General features: G+C 53.7%; 2 protein-coding genes across 5 annotated transcripts in view; both read left to right on the top strand.

The window, feature by feature from the left end:
- Hic2 (HIC ZBTB transcriptional repressor 2) overlaps positions 1-10,617 on the top strand; it is a 30,871-nt gene extending 20,254 nt beyond the window's left edge. For both annotated transcript variants that reach the window (XM_076548407.1, XM_076548406.1), the window contains exons 2-3: positions 2,069-2,167; positions 4,537-10,617. In XM_076548407.1, coding sequence (XP_076404522.1) covers positions 2,142-2,167; positions 4,537-6,373 — 1,863 coding nt within the window. In that variant the 5' untranslated portion in view covers positions 2,069-2,141 and the 3' untranslated portion in view covers positions 6,374-10,617. The remainder of the gene's footprint in view (positions 1-2,068; positions 2,168-4,536) is intronic.
- A 10,829-nt stretch (positions 10,618-21,446) lies between these two features.
- Tmem191c (transmembrane protein 191C) lies at positions 21,447-24,425 on the top strand. 3 transcript variants are annotated; one of them, XM_006993045.4, is made up of 10 exons: positions 21,447-22,068; positions 22,221-22,344; positions 22,426-22,476; positions 22,553-22,630; positions 22,766-22,822; positions 22,921-22,980; positions 23,092-23,159; positions 23,236-23,308; positions 23,440-23,480; positions 23,561-24,425. In XM_006993045.4, the coding sequence occupies exons 1-10, from the start codon at positions 21,914-21,916 to the stop codon at positions 23,766-23,768; spliced, it is 915 nt and encodes a 304-aa protein (XP_006993107.1). In that variant the 5' UTR covers positions 21,447-21,913; the 3' UTR covers positions 23,769-24,425. The 3 variants fall into 3 exon arrangements, with proteins under 3 accessions (XP_006993107.1, XP_042114910.1, XP_042114911.1); XM_042258976.2 differs by having other exon boundaries at positions 22,426-22,630; XM_042258977.2 differs by lacking the exon at positions 22,921-22,980 and having other exon boundaries at positions 22,426-22,630.
- The last annotated feature ends 410 nt before the right edge of the window (positions 24,426-24,835 follow it).

The raw sequence follows: 24,835 nt of genomic DNA on the forward strand, positions 1-24,835 counted from the left end.
TGTAGTGTGGAGTATTACTAGGCTGTGTTATCCTGGATTGAATGCATTTTAAACAAATCTTGGAGGGAGTAGTGTGGTATTTGCTGTACTGTGGTATATGTGTACTATGCTAGCCCCTTTCTGGACTCACAGGTTACCCTCAGGGAGGGGCGCATGCTTCTGACTTTTCTATGATGGGAAGGAGTGAAAAAGGATAAATGGGTACATACTATTCCATCAAGGCCATATGCTGATATCTAATGTGGGGGCCAGGAAGGTCACACAGAATTGTATTATTTCTTCTATTCATGTTTACAGTAGAGCAAGCTGGACCTTGTCTTCAGAGGTCAGACTTGCTGCCCCCCATGGAAGCCTGGAGCTGGAGGTTTCTCGGCAATAGGTGGTTTTTGTGCTGGCTTTCTCTTCCCTTTCCTTGTCCTCTGAAGAATTTGTTTTGGTCAGCCCTGAGATCAGTGGTCAGCCCCATTGTCCCGGGTAGCTATAGGTGCCATTGTTAGGGTTGGCAGTCCTGGGCTAGGCCTGTTACCCTTAGTTCATAGGCACTGCTGGATGTTAGCCCGCATGTGCACCCTGTTTTAGTTAAGTCTGTATCTGGCTTTTCATGGGCTGGTGTATCTAGCCATGTTCTCAGTCTTCAGTCTCCCAGACACTGGCTTCTCCAAGGAAAGTAGGTGGACCAATAGTCATCATCATTCAGATTGGGAAGAAAAGAGCGGTGATTTGTAGGCTACAGGGCCCTCCCATGGGAGGACCTGAGTGGGGACAGACTGCCAGCTCCCAGTAGGGCTGGCATCACCCACCCACCCCCACCCCAGGTGGCGGAGGGCACCAAAAGGATCATTGCTCCTTACCTTGCTAGACCATGGCCAGCCGCTCAGCCCAGCCCTGCTGCGCAGGCTCCCTGCATGCTGTGTCTGGTAGCGGTCCCAGTCCCTACCGAGGGCTCCGTAATTTCTGAATTTGGAAAGTGCTGTGGCAGAAGGCTACCAGGGCCCGGTTTGGGCTGCTTGGTAGGAGTCTGCCTGGCTGAGATGGTTCCTGGATCTGTGGTGGTTCGCCCAAGTTTTGTTGTTCTCTCTGTCCCTGTCCTCTTGGGTGACCAGCTCATTAAACTCCAGAGCTGGTTCTTTGTTTTGTGGCCTTTGGGATAATGAGCCCACTCTGAAACGGGAGCTGCTAGGAGAGCAGGAGAGACAGCTGACAGCCTGAAGCCAGTGACTGAGGCCCCAGCCTAAGGCCTGCACCCCAGGTCTGGTCACATTCCTGAGGGACCTGCCCTCATGGCCCAAGGATGGCGTGGGGGAAGGGCTGGGGCAGAGATGGGTTCCTGGCTGCTGCAGGCTCCTTCCACTGACTTCCAGGGGAGACCAGGCTGTTCTGTGTGGAGAACAGGGACCCAGAATCTCAAGATTCCTCGTCCATAGGACCCAGAGGGTGGTGGTGGGCACACCCCTCACCTGGGGCTGCTGTTGACTGTTCTGTAGGGGGCGAGCCTCTAGACAGATGAACTGAGTTGCCAAGAGAAGGAAAAGGCAGCAGATTGGTTCTTAGAAATAGCCCTTCCGCTAGGTTCCATTTGGACCTTTTGTTATGTAAATATGGCCAACCTTGCTTTAGCCTCCCAGGATGACCTCCAGGGTTTTCTTTTGTTTTTTTGTTTTTTTTTTTCCTCCTCCTCGCTGTCTGTCTGTCTGTCTGTCTGTCTGTCTGTCTGTCTGTCTGTCTCTGAGACAGGGTCTCTCCATGGCTGCCCTGGACCCCTCTTATGTAGAGCAGACTGACCTGGAACTTATTTGCAGATATCTGCCTGCCTCTAGGAGTACTAGGATTACTAGTCCTAGTACTAGGAATCGAGGCTCTGGGATTAAAGGCATGGGGTGTCTACAGTGTACTTTAGGGGTTAGGTAGTACCCCCCACCTGCTCATACCTGGTACTAGGTCTCCCATTCTTTTTTTTTTTTCTCCTCTTGCTTTGTTGCCCCAGGTGCTCATGGGAGTAGAATATGTGACCCTTCCTTCATGCTCCTCTCCTTTCCTCCCTCACTGATGCCTGCCTTCTTCTTCCCAGGTAACCAGGCTTTGATGCTCCCTCAGGAAGTCTGCGTACTCAAGGAGGCCACCCCCCGCCGGCTGCTGCTCACATGGTTTCTGGGCCCCTGGCACTCCGGTAGGCCTGGGAGAGGAGGACTCACCATGGTTTCTAGTCCTTGGGGCTTCGTGGGTTTCTCAGACAGCCTTGGAGTATAGATTCTGTGCTGGTCCACACTCCGTTGTATGTGCACGGTGCAGGCAGGCACCTGTGGGGTGGCGGAGACTTGTGCCCCGGCCTTAGGCACATAGCCTTTCTTTTGTCTCTCCTGCTAGGCCTGAGGCACCAGGTGTTTTTGCCAGTAGAACCGGCACTGCCATTGCCCTGGGGCTGATATCTAGGCCTACTGTGGTAACTGTACCTTAGCTCTTTGTTTCTACCTAGCTGTAGAGAGGTTTGCTTCTCATCGCCTCAGCCACTAAGTCACCTGACTGGCTTTAGCTGCCATGTGCACGGAGCCAGCCCTCTGCCAAGTGCTTTCTGTAAGGCTGAGCGGTAGCATTTTTGTGCATCGGTGTACTCTGGAACTTTGGGGTAAGTGGGGTTTCCTTCTCTGAACAAGGGCAGGTGTTGGACTGAAGAGAACCTTTTGTCAAGTGTTGAGGGCCATAACAGGCCCACCCAGTGGCGGACAGGACTGGGAGCCTTTCGAGGAAAGGGCAGACAGACATGGGTAGTGGAGAGCTTCCGAGGAATTCAGCTACTTCAACAGATTGGACCCAGAAGCCAGGCGTGGGGGTACACAGCACGTTCCTTTAATACTGGTGTTCCAAGAGGCGGACAAGGGTCAGTTTGTTTGTTTGGTTGGTTTTGTTTTTTTCCGAGACAGGGTTTCTCAGTGTAGTTTTGGTTCCTGCCCTGGATCCTGCTCTGTAGACCAGTTTGGCCTTAAACTCACAGAGATCACCTGGCTCTGCCTCCCGAGTGCTGGGATCAAAGGCGTGCGCCACCGCCGCCGGTGAGAGGGGTCAATTTTTGTGAGTCCAGGCCAGCCTGGTCTGCATAACGAGCTCCAGGCTAGGTGGGGCTACTGGTTGGGGAAGACCCTGTCTCGAAAAAAGAAAGAATTTGGACCCTGAGTGGGAGATGTGAACTATCTGTGTAAGCTGTTGGAGCCCCAGACTCTTGCTGTGGTTCCGGATGCTGCATTGCTGGCAGCTGTGTCTCCGCGGCCTGTGGTCTCAGGAAGCTTTGAGGTGGGCTCAGGCAGCCTCTTGGGCACTGGAGTCCCCATTGTGTAGAAGACAAGGCTGGCCATGTGGAGCTGAGTGCAGCTGGGATCTACCTGGAGTGCTTCTGACCTCCTGGAACCTTTGGTACACTTTGCCACCTGTGCTCCCCTGGAGCATTCTCCGTGGAGAGTCCTGCTGGGCTGAGGCGCTTCTGCACGGGGGGACAGTATGCCCGACCCCACCTGCACACACTGCTGCCCTGCTGACAGGTTCCTTTGGAGACACTTGTGTGTTTATTAGTACTTGTGACGACGAGAGTCTACACAGCCTGTCTGGAAAGGCCAGCTTGCTGCCTTCCCCAGGCCCCAGATGGCAAACTATCTTTCCTAGAAAGGGCACAGAGCCTGTGAGGTTCACAGGCTCAGACAGTGTCCAGTGTCTCCGGACTCCTGCATAGTAGAGAGCTTTGTAAGGACCAGCAGTTACGGGAGAGAGGATGCAGGGTCTGAGTCAGGAGCCGGCAGATGAGGACCGCTTGGCTGCCTGGAGGGGTGTTTGAGAGTTACCCCAGGATAGAACAAAGTTTGCAGGCAAAGGAACTTGGTTTGGTTCATAGGGTTTTTTGTTTATTTGCCTTTTTATCTATTAAATTTTAACCTTTCAACATAATGAAATTACCACCACCAACAAAAATCTATAAATCTGGGAAGACCAGTCCTGTGGGTTTGCATGCCTAGGCAGGACTAGCCAGTGTCCTCTGTGGCCCTAGTCTTTTAGAAGGGTATTTGTTGTGGCTTCTGTAGCCACCTGCTGGCCACTTTGTAGGTTCTCTGCATGCCCCTCAGCCTGTGACTGACCTCTAGAATTGAAGCGGTGACAGAGTACAATTCAAATCGGCATTTGTTTCAGCGTCATTATTTATGGGTGTGAGTGTTTTGCCTGCATGTATGTGTGTGCACCACTTGAGTGTGCTCCTGTGGAGGCCATGGGGATCAGGTCCCGGAACAGGAATCACGCATGGCTGTGAAGAGCAGTGCTCTTCACCAGGAAGCCATCCCTCCAGTCTAAACCCAGCTGGCCTGGCACCTTTCCTTACCATAGCCTCTTTTTTTCACGTGAGTGGATGGCAGGGGATGGGCAGGTACACCCTCCTTTCTCTTGGGCTGGGGCCTGTCCTACACACTGTCCCCAAGGAGGGTGGAATTGGGTGGGCTCAGTGCATGATCTGTGCCAGGCCATCATGCAGGTTAACTATCCTCCTGTTCTTGCCCACAGGTGGTGCCCGTGGGCAGGGCGCAGGGACATGGGGCCAGACATGGAGCTGCCCAGCCACTCAAAACAGCTCCTGCTGCAGCTGAACCAGCAGAGGACCAAGGGCTTCCTGTGTGACGTCATCATCATGGTGGAGAATTCCATCTTCCGGGCCCACAAGAACGTCCTGGCTGCTAGCAGCATCTACTTCAAATCCCTGGTCCTGCATGATAACCTCATCAACCTAGATACCGACATGGTCAGCTCCACCGTGTTCCAGCAGATCCTGGACTTCATCTACACGGGCAAGCTGCTGCCCAGTGACCAGCCATCTGAGCCCAACTTCAGCACTCTCCTCACTGCCGCCAGCTACCTCCAGCTGCCCGAGTTGGCAGCCCTCTGCCGCCGCAAACTGAAGCGAGCTGGCAAGCCCTTTGGCCCTGGACGAGTGGGTGCTGCTGGCGTGGGGCGACCGACCCGTAGTCAGCGGCTGTCCACAGCCTCTGTCATCCAGGCTCGGTATCCAGGACTTGTAGATGGGCGCAAAGGACACCCCGTCCCCCAAGAGCTCCCTCAGGCCAAAGGATCAGATGATGAGCTTTTTCTGGGCAGCTCCACCCAGGAAAGCACACACGGCCTGGGCCTGGGGGGCTGCCCAGCTGGTGGGGAGGTGGGCCTGGGGGGCTGTAGCAACAGCACCAACGGGAGCAGTGGGGGCTGCGAGCAGGAGCTGGGTCTCGACCTGTCCAAGAAGAGCCCTCCACTGCCTCCCGCAGCCCCTGGCCCCCACCTCACTCCTGAAGACCCAGCCCAGCTGAGTGACGGCCAGCGCGACTCACCTGCGCCCGCTGCACCCTCCGCCCTGCCTGTTGGCAACAGTGCCTCGTACGCGGAGCTGGGGGCCACTCCTGAGGAGCCCATGGATCTGGAAGGGGCCGAGGACAACCATGTGAGTCTGCTGGAAGGGCAGGGCGGCCAGCCTCGCAAGAGCCTCCGGCATTCAGCCCGCAAAAAGGATTGGAACAAAAAGGAACCTGTGGCTGGGTCCCCCTTTGATCGCAGAGAAACGGGGACTAAGGGTCCCAGCCCAGGGGAGGAAGGGGAGGGGCTTGGGGACAGGGTTCCCAATGGCGTTCTGGCCAGCGGTGTTGGCGGGAGTGGCCCCAGCGGGTCGTACGGGGAGCCGCCGTACCCCTGCAAGGAGGAGGAGGAGAACGGCAAGGACGGGAGCGAGGACAGTGGGCAGAGTGGGAGCGAGGCGGGCAGCGGCCCCGCCGGGGCCCAGTACGTGTACCGGCAGGAAGGCTACGAGACGGTGTCCTACGGGGACAATCTCTACGTGTGCATCCCGTGTGCCAAGGGCTTCCCCAGCTCTGAGCAGCTCAATGCCCACGTGGAGACGCACACAGAGGAGGAGTTGTTCATCAAGGAAGAGGGGGCGTATGAGACCGGCAGTGGGGGTGCGGAGGAGGAGGCCGAGGACCTGTCCACACCTAGTGCAGCCTATGCAGCCGAGCCTCGTCCTTTCAAGTGCTCAGTCTGTGAGAAGACCTACAAGGACCCGGCCACACTTCGGCAACACGAGAAGACACACTGGCTGACCCGGCCCTTCCCCTGCAACATTTGTGGCAAGATGTTCACGCAGCGAGGCACTATGACGCGCCACATGCGGAGCCACCTGGGCCTGAAGCCCTTTGCCTGCGACGAGTGTGGCATGCGCTTCACCCGCCAGTACCGCCTCACAGAGCACATGCGTGTGCACTCAGGTGAGAAGCCCTACGAGTGCCAGCTCTGTGGGGGCAAGTTCACCCAGCAGCGCAACCTCATCAGCCACCTGCGCATGCACACTTCCCCTTCCTAGAAGCCAAAGACCCGAGGGAGCCCTCTGCAGACTTGCCACGTGGGAACCGCGGAAGGAGGAGTGAGGAAGTATGGCGGGAGGGCCGAACCCCAAGTCCGGCCCCGCCTCCCCATACCCAGAGCTTTAATCAGCAGTGTACCAAGGGAAGCCAAGAGAAGAGCTGCCCGGGCCAGCCCTGTGGTGTGGTGCTGGTGACTGTTCTACCTCCCGTCCCACTTGGCTCCCAGCTCCTGAAGGGCTGCTGGAGAGCCGGTGGGAGTCCATCATGTGGGTGCCAGTGGGGCTTGGTCCCTTACTGCAGTCTGGGCTAGAGGAGGCTCAGGGCCTCCTTCCATGGCCAAGAGTGGTGCCTGGAGCAGGCCCTCGGCTGTCAGGGACTCGGCTGTGTGTGTGCATGTGTGCTTGTGTCTTTGCGGTGCAGTGTGACTCTGCTGTTGGGAAGCTGGTGCTGGGTGGCAGTTCCTTTCTCTCTGAGCTGGGGTGGCAACTGCTAGCTCACACTGGACAGTCAGGGTGACCCCACTGCCTACCTCTCGACAACTAAAGAGCCCTCTGGGCCTGTGTTACTGTTATTCCTACTGAGCTGTTCCTATTTCTTTTTTACAGTTTTTAAAAATTCTTTTTTAAAACCAAAATGAACAATATTTTCCTCCTGCCTCTCTGGGGATGAGCCTGGGTTTGCAGACTGAATGTAACTGGGGCAGCTGCCCCCCCCCCCCTGTCATTTCCCCTGGTCCTGGTGCTGTGGGCATGGTTGAACTTGCCTCTCCAAGGCCCCAGAAGCCCTTCTTGCCCAAAGGCTTCCCTGATCCCGAGCCCTGCCTGCCTGGGCTTCCTCAGGAGAACATGCTTTTCCCATAATTTCCAAGGAATGTCACTAGTTAGAGGTACTTACTTTTATTGAGACCCCCCCCCCCCACTCTCATACGTTTTCTGAGATGTTGGAACTTGAAGATCTGAAGTTTCAGAGGGGGAGGGGGAGGCTAGACTTGGTGCCAGGGCCATCGGTACTCTTGTTCGTGTGTGTGTGTGTGTACGTGTGTGTGTGTGTACGTGTGTGTGTGTGTGTGTGTATACACGTGTGTGTGTGTGTGTGTACACGTGCGCCCGTGCACACGCGCGAGTGGATGAGAGTATGCGTGTTGCTTATGCACAGATGCTTTGCTTCCTTGCTCCCTGAACAAGGTGGCGAGCCTTCTGACCTTTGCTACCTCTTGAATTCAGTACCACAGTGCGTGGAGGCTGCAGTTGTTTCCTGTGGTGGAGTTGGCTGGGCTGGGCGGGCCCGAGCCCTATGTGGGCCTCGTGTTCCGGAAGGGATGATTGCTGCTCAGGGGATGCTGTTTGTGGGGCAGGTGCTGGGCACCTGAGGAACAGAAGCCATGAGGAGGGAGCAGCTCCCTGCATGGGCCAGCGTGAGGTGGAAGTGAGCCCATCCCGTCTCCTCCTGAGCTCTTGTGTGTCTCAGAACCTACTGCAGAGCCAGAGCTACAGGTTGGCCTCCACCTCCAGACTCAGCAAGTGGAGGGGTGGGTGTGTCAGCCGGCTTCAGATGCTTCCCAGGCCAGACCAAGATTGTCTGCTCTGCTCCATATGAGCCACAGATCTGGGCCCGTAGGCCTTATCATCATGTTTGAAGGCTTTTCATGTTCCTTTTGATTTTTTACTAAAGACCAAAAACTTCCAGAGTCATCTCCTGCTCCCACCTCTGCAGAAACCCTCTAGCCTGAGTCCAGGGACCCCGTGAGTGGCAGGTGGCAGTGAGGGCACCTGGCCGGGCTCCCGTGGTGCCCTTGCTCTGAGCCAGTACTTTACCCTTTGCCTGTAATCTCTTTTCTGTTCTTGCAAGTCCCACTGAGTAGCTGAGTGAAGACCCGGCCCCTCCACCCAGGGAAGAAGCAGGGCGTGCTAGCCTCTGTTCCCCACCCCACCCCACCCCACCCACCAGCACTTAAGCCAAGGACGCAAAGTCTGTGCAGCATGGGGACCCCGTGTGGCCTCCCCGGCTGTGGGCAGTCTCTCTCGTCTGTTGTGCAGAAATTCAGGGATGGGAGCAGAGCCCCTCAGCACGCCGTGTGCAGCAGAGTGTTGTACCCACCTTAGTATTGTACCAAGCCTTTTCTGTATTTTAATGAGAAAGCAAAACACTAGTTTCCTATTTAAGATTTTAAGGGTCGTTGGGCTGGGCGGGATCGACACTTGGTTTGTTTTCTTTTTTCTTTGTTTTCATTGGTGCATGCTTATGACTGTCCGTATGTGTGTCTGTGTGTGTGTGATGTCAAGAGCCTCAAGGAAATCAGGCCATAGGAGGCCAAGGTGGCTTACAGTTCTCTTTTAGTCATTTAATTCCTGAATGTTTTGGAGAAACAGGAAACAGAAAATAGCAGATGTCATGTAGGAAAAAAGATTAAAAAAATATCAAAAGAAAAAAAAAAAAGCTCATACCCAAATTCACAAAACCTATTTTTTAAACCAAAGCACATTTTGAATGAGTATGGAACCTCAGTGGGCTCAGAAAAAAAAGATACTAATATATTTATCTCATTGTTTACATAAACTTTTACAGTTTCAGACCTCAGCAGCTACAAGGCCAGTCCCAGGGAACTCTTCCCTCCCTCCTGGGTCCTTCTTGGCTTCTAAGTCGACCCTTGAGGGACTCAAGGGCAGAGGCAGCCCTGGTGCTGGGTAAGAACCAGAAGCCCCTCCCCTTAGCTGCACCTGAGCCCTAGGCCCCGTTTTTGGGGCCTCTTCAAGCTCAGCTGCCACCAAAGAGCATGCACCAAGCTGACCAGCCCCCAGGCCTCCTGGCTGGACCCAGGGGTGGGTGTCAGCCCTGCCCGAGAGCCTTGTGTTACTGTGAGAGTCACTCAAGCCAAAAAGCAGGGAGCTTTAGGAAGCTCAGCGGACTCCATCATGCGCACACCCCACCCCGGGCAGCAGAAGGGTCTGACTTGAGTCTGGTCCTCACCAACAGGCGGTGCGAACACTCTCAACAGTGTTGTTTTGTATCCATGTTTGTGCAGTGATGAATGTATTTATTTCTCAGACTTAGGGCAAGCTGGTGGAAGCAGGCCCGGCTCTGCCAGTGCCCACTCCCACTGGACCGAGCTACTGCAAGGGCTCTTCCAAGATTGCAAAAAGGAAAAGGTGAACTTGGGAACACTTAAGAATCTCAGACTTGCAGGATAGCCATACACCTCAGCCTGTGACCCCTGACCTCACACGGCCCAAGAAGTGTGTTTCCGTCCGTCAGCACTGAGGGGAGCCAGATCCCCACATGCTTCCCACACTGTCAGTATTCACTGGACCTCAGGTCCTTGTGCAGGAGTGCGATCTGCTGAGTTCTCAGCAGGCAGAGCCTTCCTGAGTAGGGGGATCCTGGGCAGCCGGGAGGGCAGGGCTCAGGGGGTCAGTGCTAGGAACAGAGGCAGAAGCCAAGCGGCTGGGCCCGAAAGAATGGACAGGCTCCCCAGCCTTGCTGTGCTCCACTAAAGGGACCAAGGTCTTCCTTTCCCCAGTCACTACGGGGCCAATGTTACTGAACCTATGAAATGGATGCCAGGAATGAGGGATAGAGAGGGACCCGACCTCAGTCTGACATTCCAGCCCGGGAAGGGTGGAAGCTGTGGAAACGTGCTGCCCAGGACCCCCTTCCTAGGATGCCTGCAGCTTCAGTCACCTTACTTTAACTTTCTACCAGGGACCCCTCCCCCTACCTCACCTTGCTATTTATTGCTGTAATTTATTGACCTCAAAAATGCTGCATAACAGACCTCACTTGGGTCAGGGAGAGTTCTCAGGGTCCTCCCCTCCACTTGGTGGGGCCCCATGGGGCCAGGTGCTTAAAGGAACCTCCCTGTACCTAACCCATCACTTGTTTCCTCCAGGGGCCCCAGGTTGGGCTCCATCCATCCCATTTGCAAATACCTCAGGAGGGATGGGGTATATCTGTTTCGTTTAATTGGAACTGGAAGAGGGATCACATCCTCTGTACCCTTCCCGGAGCAGGGGAGGGGTGCGGGGATCGCACTCCTGTACTGGTCACCGCTGTTGCCACTCATCACATTAAGTTTACTTCCCCAGAGTCTGGATGGATGCATTCAGGTCAGAGCTGCAGCTGTGCAGCCCTCCAGTGTCAGTGATTTATCCACGACTGATCTCTCCATTCAAAAGCGTGCAGTCTTAATGTACAGTGATGAGAAACTGTTATTTTATGATCTTTTCATTAAAAGCTTGATTGAAAACTGTGGTGTCTGTCTTGTGGCTCTACCCTCCAGCAGAGTGACAAGGTCTTAAGAGAGAGCCAGGATCTGGGGCGAGAGGATGGTGGGGGGTGGGGGGGTGGTGGTTGGGGGTGGTTGGGGGGGATTGCCTTTAGATGTGAGCATGGTCAGAACAACAATGGCTCAAGTTAATTGAGGCTGTCCAGAAAGCAGATATGGTGGAGTGGCCGGGATGAGGTGTGACCAGTACCCTGGAGCACAGTTTGTAACTAAGAAAGGGCTGGGACAAGATGAGAGCCCTCTTAGTGGGTCCTCTCCAGAATGAGTCTTGGGAGGTTGAAGACTTGATCTAAGGCCTGGGGTTGTGGCGGGGCAGTTTTCGCAGCACATGCCAGGACACTAGATTCAAACTCCCCTGTGTGTGCTTGCAACATAGGAGGACTCAAAAAATAGGTTTGTGAACGTTTAGAAAGCCCGGCTCTTGGCCAGGCGGTGGTGTCGCACACTCTTAATCCCAGCACTCAGGAGGCAGAGGCAGGTGGATCTCTGAGTTCAAGGCCAGCCTGGACTACAGAGTGAGTTGCAGGACAGGCTCCAAAGCTACACAGAAACTGTTTTAATTATGGGGCTGGAGAGATGGCTCAGCAAGCAGTTAAGAGCACTGGTTGCTCTTCCAAGGACCAAGGTTCAATTCCCAGTACCCACCTAGCAGCTAAAAAGTATAATTGCAGTTCCAGGGGAACCCGACACCTTCACACAGACATACATGTAGGCAAAACACCAATGCACATAAAATAAAAATCATTTAAAAAATTTAAAAAAAGAAAAAAATACTTAATTTGTTCTGTGTGTTTTCCTGGTGCTTCTGTGAATGCCATGGTGTGTGTGTAGAGTCTAGGGCTTTGTGTATGATAGTTAAGCACTCTGCTGAATGAATTATAACCTAGTTTTTTTTTTTTCCCCGAGATAGGATTTCTCTGTGTAGTTTTGGTGCTTGTCCTGGATCTCGCTCTGTAGACCAGGTTGGCCACGAACTCACAGATCTGCCTGCCTCTGCCTCCCGAGTGCTGGGATTAAAGGCGTGTGTTGCTGCCACCACCGCCTGGCATATCCTAATTTCTAACTGATCCTTCATCTCCCAAGCACTGGTGCCTATATCTGGTTTATTTTAAATTCCCATGGAAGTGTTCTCTCCTCTCCCATCTCCCTCTGTTCTTGAGGTACCATCTCACCATGTAGCCATCTCTGCCCTGGAACTCAGATCCTCCTGTGTAGTGATAATTGTGTTCCCCAATATATTGTGCACCCTAATAAATTTATCTGGGGCCAGAGAACAGAACAGCCACTAGATATAGAGGTCAGAAAATGGTGGCACTCACACCTTTAATCCTAGCATTCCAGAGGCAGAGATCCGCCTGGATCTCTGTGAGTTCAAGGCCACACTGGAAACAGCCAGGCATGGTGACTCACGCCTTTAATCCCAGGAAGTGATGGCAGGAAGCAGAAAGGTATTTAAGGCGTGAGGATGAGGTACTAGGCTGGTTAAGCTTTTAGGTTTTTGAGCAGCACAGTTCAGCTGAGATTCATTCTGGATGAGGACTCAGAGGCTTCCAGTCTGAGGAAACAGGATCAGCTGAGGAACTGGTGAGGTGAGGAAGCTGTGGCTTGTTCTGCTTCTCTGATCTTCCAGCATTCACCCCAATACCTGGCTTCAGGTTTGGTTTTATTAATAAGACCTTTTAAGATTCTTGCTACACTCCGGCCTCTTGCTCCCCATTGTTGTGATTAAATGACCATTGCCAATGTCTATTTCTTTAAAAAATTTAAAGATTTATTTATGTATTTTATGTATATGAGTGTTCTGTTATAAACTCTTCTGTCATATACATACACTCCTGCAGGCCAGAAGAAGGAATCAAAGCCCATTAGAGGTAGTTATGAGCCACCATGTGGTTGCTGGGAATTGAACTCAGAACCTCTGGAAGAACAGCCATTGCTCAAACCCTAAAAATTAAATTTTGATGACCAGCTCAACTATCTTGCATGGCTTAAAGGATTACCACCACCCAAGGCCCTGGTCTTAGCTGGTTTCTGTCTAGGTTCCCTTTACAATTTCCTTTGGCAGTGCTGGAGAGGAGTGTACAGCATGGTACTGTGCACAGTCAGACCGGTACTGAGCTGTGCAGAGTCCCCAGGCCCTGAGTGTAAAGCACCTCCTTCCCAGAGCTGTTTGAAGAGGCTTTTGAGAGCTGGCTCCGGCACCCTAAGGGGACTATTTAGTGAGGATGGCTCAAGTCTCAGGACAGGCTGGTTTCCATTTACAGTGTCAATACCCATGGGGTCTGGCCTGCCACAGAGTCATCTGGTAACAGGAAGCGCCTCCTGGGTCGGACTGCACTGGTGATGGAGAATCCCTTTTTTTGTTGAGACTCACTGTATAACCTGGCTGTCCTGGAAGAGAACTGACTGCTCCTGCCTCCCGAGTGCTGGGATTCAAGGTTTGTGCCAACATACCCTGGAGAGGATCACTCTGCTTAGGATCCCCATCACTCAGGCTAGTCTCTTACTCCATAGTTTAGGACAGCAGAATTCTGATCCCGTCTGCACCTCCCGAGCGCTGGTGTGTGTGTGTGTGTGTGTGTGTGTGTGTGTGACTGTGGAGGTCAGAGGACAGCCTTGGGTGTTAGCCCTCACCTTCCATGTTGTTTGAGACTTGGTGTGTGTGTGTGTGTTTGTGTGTGTGTGTGTGTGTGTGTGTGTGTGGCTGCTGTGTGCTGTGTACACTAGACTGGCTTCTAGGGATTCCTCCCGATTTCTCATAGGAATCCTGGGACTTGAGACAAATGCTACAATGTCTGGCTTTATGTGGGTTCTGGGGATTTGGACTTGAATCCTCACACTTCTCTACTTCCTGTTTCCCTAACCCCGAAAGGGAACTTTTGATGCCTTGTTCCCAGTGTCAGGCGGTGTTGGCGCCATCTTGGACTGTTAAAATCGACAGGAATGGCTGCTCCCCTTCACGGGCTGTTAGGTCATGTGTGGTGGTCCAGAACCTGAGCGGGAATGTGTGGGCACATGTGAGACTTTAACTCCCATGGCCTGGGCAACTGCAGGCCTTTGAACCTCTTTCCAGCTGTGGCCTGAGGGAGGCAGGAGCCCCTGGAGCGGGGGGTGGGGTGGGGTGGGGTGGGGTGGGGTGGGGTGGGGGGTGGAGCTTGGGTGTGTGGTCAGGCTGAGCAGGGCAGATGCATGCAAGGACAGCATTCAGGCTCAGGACAGATGAGTGCTGACCTATGGAAACCAGACGAGTTGGGTGTAGGGGAGGGAGGCTGGTTCTTCTGGATAGGGTGGGAATCCAGAAGGCACTGTTCTGTGCATGAACCTGGCCTGGGGGCTGTAGTCCCTGAAAATACGGAAAGCTTGTGAGGAAACCCTGAGTGACACTGAGTTCTACCCTGGCGAAGGCTCAGCCGCTGGCCGGCAAATTGAGAACAATAGCATTCAGGCCAGCACCAAGGAGCCATCGGAAACAGTGCATGTAAGCTAGCCCAGAGGGGCCCAGGAACTTGCTCCTCCTCTGCTTGGGCTTCGCTTCTGGACGGGCAGCCCGGCAGAGAGATCAAAGCAGCCCAGGAGACCCAAGCTGCCGCCGGGCCAGCCTTCTGTACTAAGGCTCTGTGTATACTCTTCCCAGTGAACTCACTACCTTAGCCCGTGCTGCTGAGTCAGCAAGTGTCTCAGAGACACCATGACCCCAGCAACTCTTAGAAAGGAAAACATTTAACTGGGTCTGGCTTATGGTTCAGAGGTTTAGTCTGTCATCAATGTGGCAGAAGCATGGGGGTGCTGGAGAGGTACCCGAGAGTTCTACATCTTGATCCACAGGCGTAGTGAACTCTCCCTTAGTGGGCACAGCTAGAGGATAGGATTCCTCAGACCCACCCTTCAAGGACAGGCACATTTCCTCCAACAAGGCCACACCTACTCCAACAAAGCCACATCTCCAAATAGTGCCACTCCCTATAGGCCAAGCATTCAAATACATGAGTCTGTGTATTTTAAAACCACCACAGCGGGCTGGAGAGATGGCTCAGAGGTTAAGAGCACTGACTGCTCTTCCAGAGGTCCTGAGTTCAATTCCCAGCTTCCACATGGTGGCTCACAACCATCTGTAATGAGATCTGGCACCCACTTCTGTATACATAATAAATAAATAAATCTTCAAAAAAAAAAAAAAAAAAACCACCACAGCGGGCAGTGTGGGGCTCCGCATGTCTTGAGCTCTCTTACAATACACTTGCAGCCTGGACGATTTACCTGCACAATCTCTGTTTACCTGTTTATCTCTGAACAATGCACCTAGCAAGCTGTTAGCAGTCGAGGACCCCTCCAGTGATGGGTGTCTCCTTCTAAGACTATGAAACTTAGATTCTGTGCAGTCATACTCAAGGTGTTTTGTTGTTGAGATGGGCTAGCCTGGAACCCACTGTAGTCCCGCCTGCCTGCAGGGGTGAAAGGCACCTGGCCCGTATCTAGTTATGTCCAGACAGAAAGGCAGGGAGGTCAGTGGGCCTGAGTTAGTTTTGAGTTCATGTCCAATATGGCAAATTGTGTCCTTAAAGTGAACTTTTAGAGGAAAGTACCTTATTTCACATCTTAGCCCTAAGTTGTGTATTTGTGATTAAATTAAAATAAGATGCATTATGGGAAGGTACATGTACAACAAAGAAATGATTATATAACTTAACCTGTCAATCAAAATAGAGAACCACCCAAACTGTACCCCTCAGCAACTCGCCCCCCTATGCAGACCCCATAAGCACCCCAGGTTCTTGTCCTTGAAACTTTCTCCTCATCCAGCTGACCGTGAACATCAGATTCCTCTCCACTCTGTCACTTCACTGTGAATGGTGTTTGTGTCATTTTCTTAAATTCATTCTGAGTAGGACGCTGAGACCCTGACCACCCATAACAGGGTGGAGTCTCATATGTCACTCTGGAGCCCAGGCTGGCCTCAAACTCCAGAGATCAGCCTGGCTCTGCCTCCCGAGTGCTGGGATTAAAGGCGTGCGCCACCACCACCTGGCTTTTTTTTTTTTTTTTCTGGTGTCACTATAGTATTAATGGGACTCAGAGTTGCCCCTTAGACAGATGTAGGACCAGTTGGGTTGGTGTCCTGGGCAAAGGACATTGTGTGCAAAGAATGGGGGTCGTTATCTAGCACTTGCTAGAATTTAGGGTGGTGTATGGGGCAGAGACCAGGCACCAGCTGGCTTACAAGGACCTTAAAAGCCAAATCACAGACTGGTGAGATGGCTCAGTGTGTGTGTGCCTTGCCACAACCTTAGCTTGATCATTCGGCCTCACATGATGGAAGGAGAGAACAGATTTCCTGCAAGTTCGTGGACTGTGGACTGTGGATTGTGCATATCACACACAGGTAAACACACGCATGATGTCAGGCCCGATTTTGGTAATCAAAGTGCCAAGTGTACCCACCTGCCATCATCATGATGTCCTCAAAGACCCTGCCCGCAGATGATGGCTGAGTGGCCGCTGTAGGGCAGGTCTGGGATTCAGTGTGAACAGATGTGATCCAGGATCCAGGCACATGGCGGGCACCAAGTGCTGGCCTCCTGGCCTACAGCGGGATTCTTTAGGTGTGGTGTGGGTGCTGAAGAAGCAGGTCAGGAGTCTGACCCCTCCCTTTCTCCCCCAGTCTACCTTCAGCAATCCCTGCCATGGGGTGAGGGCCAGGCCATGTCAGTCAGCCCCAGGGGAGGCTGTAACTGGCCTCTGGCCGCTGGGTAGGAAGGGGAGCACTCCTGAGGAAGGTGTGTAGTGGAGAAGGGCGACAACTGCCTGAGGGACCTCACCTGCCTTTCAGCCAGCGGCCCGGTGGCCTACAGATGCCAAGATACATCAGTTAGGGACAGCAAAAGGAAGCCGAGGAACACCGGTGAATTGGTCGAGTTGGCTCTGGAATCCTGAGGCCGCATCTGCCTGGCTTTGGAATACCAGCTTCTCCCTGCAGCAGCCTGTGTCCTTGGCCACCACGCCAGGTTTCTGTAGCAGAAGCTTTCTGTACAAACAAGGCCTTCTTACGTCCTGGACACAGTTCTAAGTGTCAGTAGATGCCTAGGGCTGAGCCCCAAGGACACAGTGACAACATTGGGCAGCATGGGTTGTATTTGGGGTGCCGGGGAGAGGGAGGAGCAGGGGCCTCTGGCAGGTAATGCCTGAGGAGCAACAGGTGGCAGCTTTGTGTGCCTTGCAGCCAGCGAGGACTGATTTGAACTTGTGTTTTGTGAAGTCAGCCATGGAGGTTTAAGGTTTAGTAGGGAGATGGGCAGGGGAAGTGGACCTTGGGGAGTCTGGAGTGATCCAGTCTGAAGATGTGGCGGTGAAGGTGGTCAGAGTGGGTGGCACAAGGCAGCCTTTCTCCCCCAGTGTCCAGTGGGTGGCACTGTCTTCAAGACCATGTCCCCCAGACCTCCTCCTCCTCCTCCTCCTCGTTCATGGGGACAAGTGGATCTCCCCACGTTGGGCGAACAGTAGCCAAGTCACGCTGGGCCGAGGCAGGGGGCTTCCCAGTCATAACCGACAAGTCTGGGAGATAGGTCTCTCATGTGGACCTGGAATTGTAAAGGCTGCGCATGAAACTTGGAGGCATCAGAACAGGACCAGCAAAGGGAGATCTGGGGCCTGTGCAGGATCTGCAGAAGCTGTCCTGGGGAGCCTCGTGGAACTGAATGTTTGTCATGGTGGAGAGAGAGTTTTGGACCTTGGGTGAGGGGTAGAGAAGGCATGAGAGAGCCCCGAGGAAATGTCCAGAGAGCAAATAGGTGAGTGTCCCGTTAGGAGGTAAGCACTGGCCATTTCCCTGTCAACGATAGCCTCGTGCATAGTACTCACTGGGGCACTGACCCCACCCCCTCCCAGGCAGGAGATGGTCCCTGGGTAGCACAGAGAAACCCTTAGGTCATCATAACTGTGGAGCCATCTCCCAGACCCCCAAAATGTTTGGTAAAACCTCAAGTCCCCTTTACGCTGAGCTTGGTTGGATTCCCAGCACTCACAGCTCAAAACAACCTGTAACTCATTTTAGGAGATCTGATGCCCTTTTCTGGCCATCCTTCACCCTCTCCAGGTGAGCCTAGGACCAGGAGATCTGGCCAGCAAAGAGCAGTATTTTACAGCCTGTTTCTGTCCCTGAGTATAAAGTGTCTGTGTCCAGGGAGAGGCCAAGATTTCCTAAGTTGTGGGCAAAGGTCAGCCAGCCAAGCCCTTAGGTAGCTGATGTCTTCTTGTATAGCTTTTGTCAAGGGAGGTGAGGACGAGGACCACTTCTCTGTCACAGCAGTCTCAGGAGTTGCCATTCAGCTTTTAGGGACCTCAGGCCATAGACTCTGGAATTTGACACAGAAAAGTATTGCAAGATTGCTCAGTGTAAAGCAGGCTTGAGGTTTCACTAAACGTTTTGGGGGCTGGGGAGATGGCCCGGCAGTTATGAGCCCTTCCCCAGAGGAGTTGGATTCCCAGCACCCACAGCTCAAAACAATCTGTAACTCATTTTAAGAGAGCTGATGCCCTCTTCTGGCCTCCACGGGTACTGCATGCACGTGGTGCATGGACGTCCTGGTAAAACACCCACACGCATAAAATAAAATGACACTGTTTTTGTGTGTCTGATGTTGAGAGTAGCACACTTGTGCCGTGACCTCCCTGTGCAGAGGTCAGAGGACAACTCCAGCATGCTTTCCTTTCACTGCGGTCTATAGATTGAACTCTGTTTACTGGGCTTGTCTGATGAGCATGTCACTAGCCTAAGATAATTCAGACCTGAAGCATGAGGGGTGAGACATGGTGAGATGCTCAGAAGAAATGGCTCACCCCAGAGCACAGATGTGGACTCCTCAAAGAAGCAAGACATAACCAAGTGTGGATGTGGGCGTCTCTGGTGGGACTTGTTCCTTGGGAAATGAGAACAAACAAAGTCTTCTGACCCCAGATAGGAAAACCGATGACCAACTACAGTACGGATACACACCACCAAAGCCCAAGGCGCTGAAGCAGTTGTGGAGCCAATGCTTTTATTTGGGTTACCCCCCCCCAAACCCCCAGGGAGCTGAAGACCTGCCCACAGCCTGCAGGCAGCTTGGCACAGACAAGGGTTCTAGGAAGCCCCGTTAGTCAGAACCTCTTCAGAGTCAGAACCTCTCTGTCTCCCAGGAAGAAGGGTCTCGAGCATCTGGTCAGCCTCGGGGACTTCCTGAGACTTTTGTTTGTTTGTTTTTCGAGACAGGGTTTCTCTGTGTAGCTTTGGTGCCTGTCCTGGAACTCACTTGGTAGCCCAGACTGGCCTCGAACTCACAGAGATCCACCTGCCTCCGCCTCCCAAGTGCTGGGACTAAAGGCGTGCTCCACCACTGCCTTGGCTCTTTAAAGTGGAGTTGAATGTTACTCTTTGCGATGGTCACAGGCAAGACCGAAGCTGTTATCTTCAAAGGTTGGCCCAGGAGCTGAGATCAGAGATCCCAGGGAGGTCTCAGAGGGGACCCATTCGGATTACTGCTAAAACAGGGATGCAAAGTTAATAGTCATGTTTGAGTCTCAGAAGTGCGTGCATGCGTGCCTCTGTGTGTGTGTGTGTGTGTGTGTGTGTGTGTGTGTGTGTGTGAATACCCTATGCAAGGTCACACACATTCAGGCCTTAAGCCTATTCATTGCCATGTTAGCATCCAGTGTCTGTAGACGACATCCTCCACACCAAATGTTGACGCTGGTAAGAGACTCCAGGATGGGGGTGGAGGCTCCTTTCCTTTCCCATGTCCTAATTTTGTTTATCTTGCCTTGACTTTCACCTTTTTAACATAGTACAGTGCTTTTCTTCTGCCAGTTTTTAGCCAGGGATGGTGGTACAAGCCTTTGGATACAAAAACAAGATTGCCACAGTTTGGAGGTCAACTAGGGCTACAGACAAGCCAAGGTTACTTAGCAAGAAATTATTATTATTATTATTTTGGGTTTTTTTGTTTGTTTGTTTGTTTGTTTTGGTTTTGGTTTTTCCGAGACAGGGTTTTGAAAAGCTTGGAGCCTTTCCTGGATCTCGCTCTGTAGACCAGGCTGGCCTTGAACTCACAAAGATCCGCCTGGCTCTGCCTCCCGAGTGCTGGGATTAAAGGTGTGCACCACCACCGTCCGGCCAAGAAATTATTATATTATAGAAGCAACAAACACCGATTATAAGAAAAGGCCAGGCACAGAGGTTCAGTCTGTGGTCTCAGCACTTGGGCAGGGAGATGGGAGAGGGTAAGGAGGCCCAGCTCATCCATGGCTGCAGTTGAGTTTCAGGTCAGCCTGAACTCTATGACACCCTGTCTCAAAGAGAATAAAAGAGAACAAAACAGGAGAACTCGTCCTAGATCAGTAAAGCCGAGTAGCTGCTGAGACTGCAGGTGTGCTTGCTGAGAGCCTGATGCTGAGGCGGCCGGCCAAAGGCTAAGAGGAAGGAGAGACCCTGCGGCCTGGGCGATGGCTGAGGGAGGAGTCTCACTGGAGCACTGAAGACCTAGGGTCTCAGAGGGAGAAGGCACCACAGTCTGCCAGGCTCTGTCTCCATCCCCAACACAGCAAATACAAAAACCAAGTCTTCAAACACTTTCTCCCAAATGCCTGGGGCCATGGGTTTCAGAGACTTGGAGTTTTGAACTGTTTGTATAGACATGACACACAGCACCCTGTCCTGGAAATCTGACATGTGCTGATGGTACCTGAAGGTTTTGGATTTCTAGGCAGGCACACTGCAGACAGCAAGAGAGTTCCAGGTTAGCCAGAGCTATCAAATAACACAGCCTTCCCTTTAAATAAATAATTGATTTGAGTGTGTGTGTGATACTGGGGAATGGACCTAACTCCTTGTGTATGCAAAGGTTCTACCAACCAAGCAGTATCCCCAGCCCACTTAAAAAAAAAAAAGAAAGGAAGGAAGGAAGGAATGAATGAATAAATGAATAAATAAATAAATAAATCTATTCATTGTTAGGTTTTGTTTGAGCCTTTGTAGTTGAAGTCCAGGCTGGCTTCGAATTTGCAGCAAAATCCCTCCCTCAACCTCCCTAATGAGGCTATGATGCTTCATTAAATATTCATTACAGCATCAGGGATGTCTATCCTCCAAATTATTAAAGAAATTAGCTTCTTAAAATCTCTGTAAAGAACTGGATCACCGTAGAATGTGAAAAGCCACAGTGTTCAGTTAAGAGCACTTTGCTGCCCTTCCAGAGGCCCTAAATTTAGTTCCCAGCACCCAACTGGGCTCACAACTACCTCAAACTCTAGCTCCAGAGGATCAGAGGTCCTTCTGAGGCTCCCGCACACGTGGTACATAACAGCACACAACATAAACGTAAGTAAAAACAAATTGTAGGAAAACTTTATTGAACTGAGTGTAAACCAGTACCAGGGAGATGGAGGCAGGGGGATAGGCTTGAGTTCAAGACCAGGCTGGCTACAGTGTGAGACCCAGTGCTCACAGAAGCCCCCAGATCACAAAACTCAATCATCCTCTTCCTACCCAGACCACTCAACAAGCCCCATCAATATGGGTTTTCTAGAGCTAAAAACATGGAGAAAAGAGAATGCCATGGCATTCTAGCATCTCAGACGCCCCCCTTCACTGTCCTGTCACCCCTCACGGCAAGGCGCAGTGTGAACCAAAGTCCAACCACTGAGACCACATCAAAGTCATCATTGTTCCAACACAGGGGGTGGGAATTAAAGGAACTTAATTTTAAACGTTTTTCTCAAAATTCTAGTATTCCCTTGTGTGGTCACTCAGAATCTAAGGGGAGGTACACCTGATTTATCCCGCAATTAGAGTTACGGTGGTAGTTCAGTTTCTTTTTTTTTTCAGTCAGGATCTTCTTGCTGTGTAGCTATGCTGACCTTCAACTCTAGGTGATGACCCTGTTGCCTCAGCCTCTGGACTTCTGGGATGACAGGCATGAACTGTCAAGTCTGGTCTTTCCTTTTATCAACTTGTTATCGGTCCGATCGTGATTTGATATTTTTGTGTGTATTTTGAGACAGGTCCATATGTAGCCTTGCTAGCCTCAAATTCGATATGTAGCAAAGGATGACCTTCAACTTCTGATCTCTGTAGACTGGGCCACCAAGTCCCGCAGTGATCAAATGTCTATACCTGAATTGACTGGCCTGACCCCTGTCGGGTCGGGCTCTGGCGCCCCCTGCTGCCCATTGTGACGCGGGCCACCGGACCGCCCAGGCGGCGGAGGCCGGGCAGAGAGCTGGAGCCATGGCTGAGCCGCAGGAGCAGCTGCTGCAGCTGCAGAAGGACAACCGCGATGGCCGACTGCGGAAGCAGGAGCTGGAGGAGCTGGTGCGTGGGCTGGAGGCCGAGAGCGAGAGCCTCACCGGGCGCCTGGACGAGCTGCGCGAGCGGGAGCGCAGGTGCGAGGGCACCGAGGCCCCAGGGCAGGCTTGTGGGCAGTCTCGGCCCCGGGCGGTGCGAGCTCAGCCCGGAACTCCCAGGCTGGCGGGGGCCCTTCCCAGAGGATCCTGCGCCCGACTTTCACCATTGGCCAATTTGCCCCGCCCGGCAGCCTGCAGCGGAGACGAAGCCAAGCGTCGCGGGCTATGCGAGGGGAGGCGCGCGAGGCGGCGCGGGAGCGCGCGGAGCGGGCTCGTGGGCTGCTGGAGGCGGCGGAGCAGCACCGGCTGGACCTGGTGCGGGCAAGAGCAGGAGGCGGGGCCCGGGGTGGCGAGGCGGGCGGAGAGGCATAGACACAGCCTGGACCCTGTCCGCAGGAGCAACACAATCGGAAGCTGCAGGAACAGTGGGAGGAGCTGTCCAGCCAGGTACGTACAGAGGGTCTCAGGTCACGTCCTCGCCCCCAAGTCCCGTAAGCCAGGCACTCACACGCTCCGTTCCCAGCTTTTCTACTATGGAGGAGAACAGCTGAGTCAACAGCGAGCAGATCAGCAACTGGGGACTCAGCTTCTGGCACTGCAGGTACGTGGGCGGGGCTGTGGGCGGGGCCGCGCGCTGGCGTGGGTGGAGCATCGGACCCCAAGGCTAGGGACCAAGCCTGGGCACAGCGGTGTGCGAGGCTTGCAGGTTCTTGACTTCACTTGGATCCTCCCGAAGAAGCACCTGGAGCTGGCAGAGGCCAAATTCACCATGCAGGCAGAGGGCCTGCGGCAGGTGCGAACGGCGCTGGCCTCTGAGGGGAGGGCTCGTGGGGAGAGCGTGTCCTGGTGATGCTTATCCAAGGGGTCCCCCCACCCTCTGCCGGCTTCTAGAGCGCGCAGCGTACGGAAGAGGCCTGGGCCAGCTTCCAGGAGCAGAGTGGAGTCCTGCAGGTGCGGCCCCGCGGTTCTGAGAACCGGTCACTTCCCAATGCCCCGCGGCCTCGTCCGCTGATCCGCGGCCGACCGTATCCTCCGCCCTGAGTCCCTGTTGCCCCCCTCCAGGAGCTGCAGGGGAAGGTGATGGAGGCCGCGGCTGCGCTGGATGCTACGCGAGGAGGTGGCTCGGAACCGTAAGGGCTGAGGTTAGGGAGGACGGCAGGGCAGCGCTGAGCCGGCCGGTGGCCCATCTCCGTGCCTGTCCTGCAGGTGGAACTTGCAGCCTCGTCCGGTGCAGGACTGCGCGGGCTCACTCATGGAGGAGGTGGCCAGGGCTGACTGTGTGAGCGCGGGCCGGGGCGCGGGCTGGAGCTGGGACCCACGCGCTAGGGGGACCCGCTCTCTTGGGGAGAGACTTGGCTAGAGCCTGGCCGCGGCCCTGGCGCACAGCTGGATGCGGCCCTTTCTCTGCAGGAAAAGCGGCTGTTCCGCGGTGCGGGCGCGGGGAGCATCAGGTGAGTGGCTAGCGGGGGTCCGGCGGTCCGGGTTCGGGGTCTCGGAGCCACCACCCACGCGTGCGTTGCTGGTTCCTCAGGCTATGGGCGCTGAGCGCACTGCAGACGCTGTTGCTGCTCCCGCTGGGCTTCCTGGCGCTGCCGCTGCTCTACGTGGCGCTGGCAAAGCCCGACACCGTGGGCCCGGGGCTGTCCAGTAGTCTTGGCTCGGACGCGGTCTTCCGGCGGCTGCGCTACACGCTGTCGCCTTTGCTTGAATTGCGCCCACGCGGACTGCTGCCAGCCTAGAGCGAGCATCACGCGGGCTTCGGCCGCCTACACCTCTGTCTCCTTTGTGGTTTCTGGGGTGCCTGCCTGTGTGAAAGGGGCGGGGGGGGGAGCTCGTGTGTTCCTATGGCCCAGCGACCCCTTGTCACCTGGGCGCGGGGGTACCTGTCCGCAGTGGAGCTGCTCGGGTGCCCAGGCTGTCCTTCCTCACAGCCCTCGCTGCCAAGCGCCAGCCTGATCCCCTAGGGAGCCGTTTGCTACTGTGAGCCTGAACTTTGGGCAGGATGGATGGTGGCCTGTCAGGTCCCCTCCGTGTGTGTGGATTATTTTCCCGGGATGCGCAGTTATCCCAAATCCCCCCAACATTGGGGTTCCCTCTGGGCAGGTTCGAGTTCGTCAAACCCAAACTTCCTCACAGCATCTAAGCTCACTGATGGTGCTGGTATAGGAGGGATGTCCTGCTTAGCGGAGACGAATCTGGGTTGAACTTTGACCCTAGGCATATAAGCTTCAAACTACTTGTTTGGAGGTGGGGTCTATGCCTCCACATAGCGAGTGTGTGGATTGCAGCCATGAGCCAGCCACCAGGTGTCCTTTATTCTGTCCTGGGGACCGGACTAAGCATTTGTGAGAGCTGAGCTATCACCATGGCGTTTAAATAAACACCTTTTCTGATAAGTTTTTTGGCGACTCGCTTAATGGCCGACAAAATAGTCTATAAAGATGAACACAGAGAAAGCACCTGCTGTAGTTAAGGTTAACCACATCCAGCAGCCTATTAGTTCTATCCACTGGAGTCTTCAGCTCCTCGGCTGGGGCCATGGCTGTCTTGATCCTAAGAACCCATGTAAAAAAGCTGGATGTGGTGGTGGTGTCCATGACCCCAGTGCTGGGGAGGTAGAGATGGGCATGTGAGTGAGCTCCGGAAATCGGGAGACTGTCTCAGGAAACTAAGCGGGGTGGCTGGAGAGAGGGTTAATGGTTAAGGGCATTTTGCTGCTCTTTTTTTCTTTAAATTTTTAAAATTTATTTTATGTGCATTGGTGTTCTGCCTGCATGCGTGTCTGTGTGAGGGCGTCAGATCTGGT

The sequence above is a fragment of the Peromyscus maniculatus genome, chromosome 12 (assembly GCF_049852395.1).
Source record: "Peromyscus maniculatus bairdii isolate BWxNUB_F1_BW_parent chromosome 12, HU_Pman_BW_mat_3.1, whole genome shotgun sequence".
NCBI classification, from domain to species: domain Eukaryota; kingdom Metazoa; phylum Chordata; class Mammalia; order Rodentia; family Cricetidae; genus Peromyscus; species Peromyscus maniculatus.

What these genes read in the sequence shown, in the direction of transcription:
- Tmem191c (XM_042258976.2), top strand. Translation starts at nt 21,963, where the DNA reads ATGGCCGACTGCGGAAGCAGGAGCTGGAGGAGCTGGTGCGTGGGCTGG. An exon ending in AGCAGCACCGGCTGGACCTG is followed by an intron (nt 22,345 to 22,425) that starts GTGCGGGCAAGA and finishes CCCTGTCCGCAG; the next exon opens with GAGCAACACAATCGGAAGCT. An exon ending in AGGTGGCCAGGGCTGACTGT is followed by an intron (nt 23,309 to 23,439) that starts GTGAGCGCGGGC and finishes CTTTCTCTGCAG; the next exon opens with GAAAAGCGGCTGTTCCGCGG.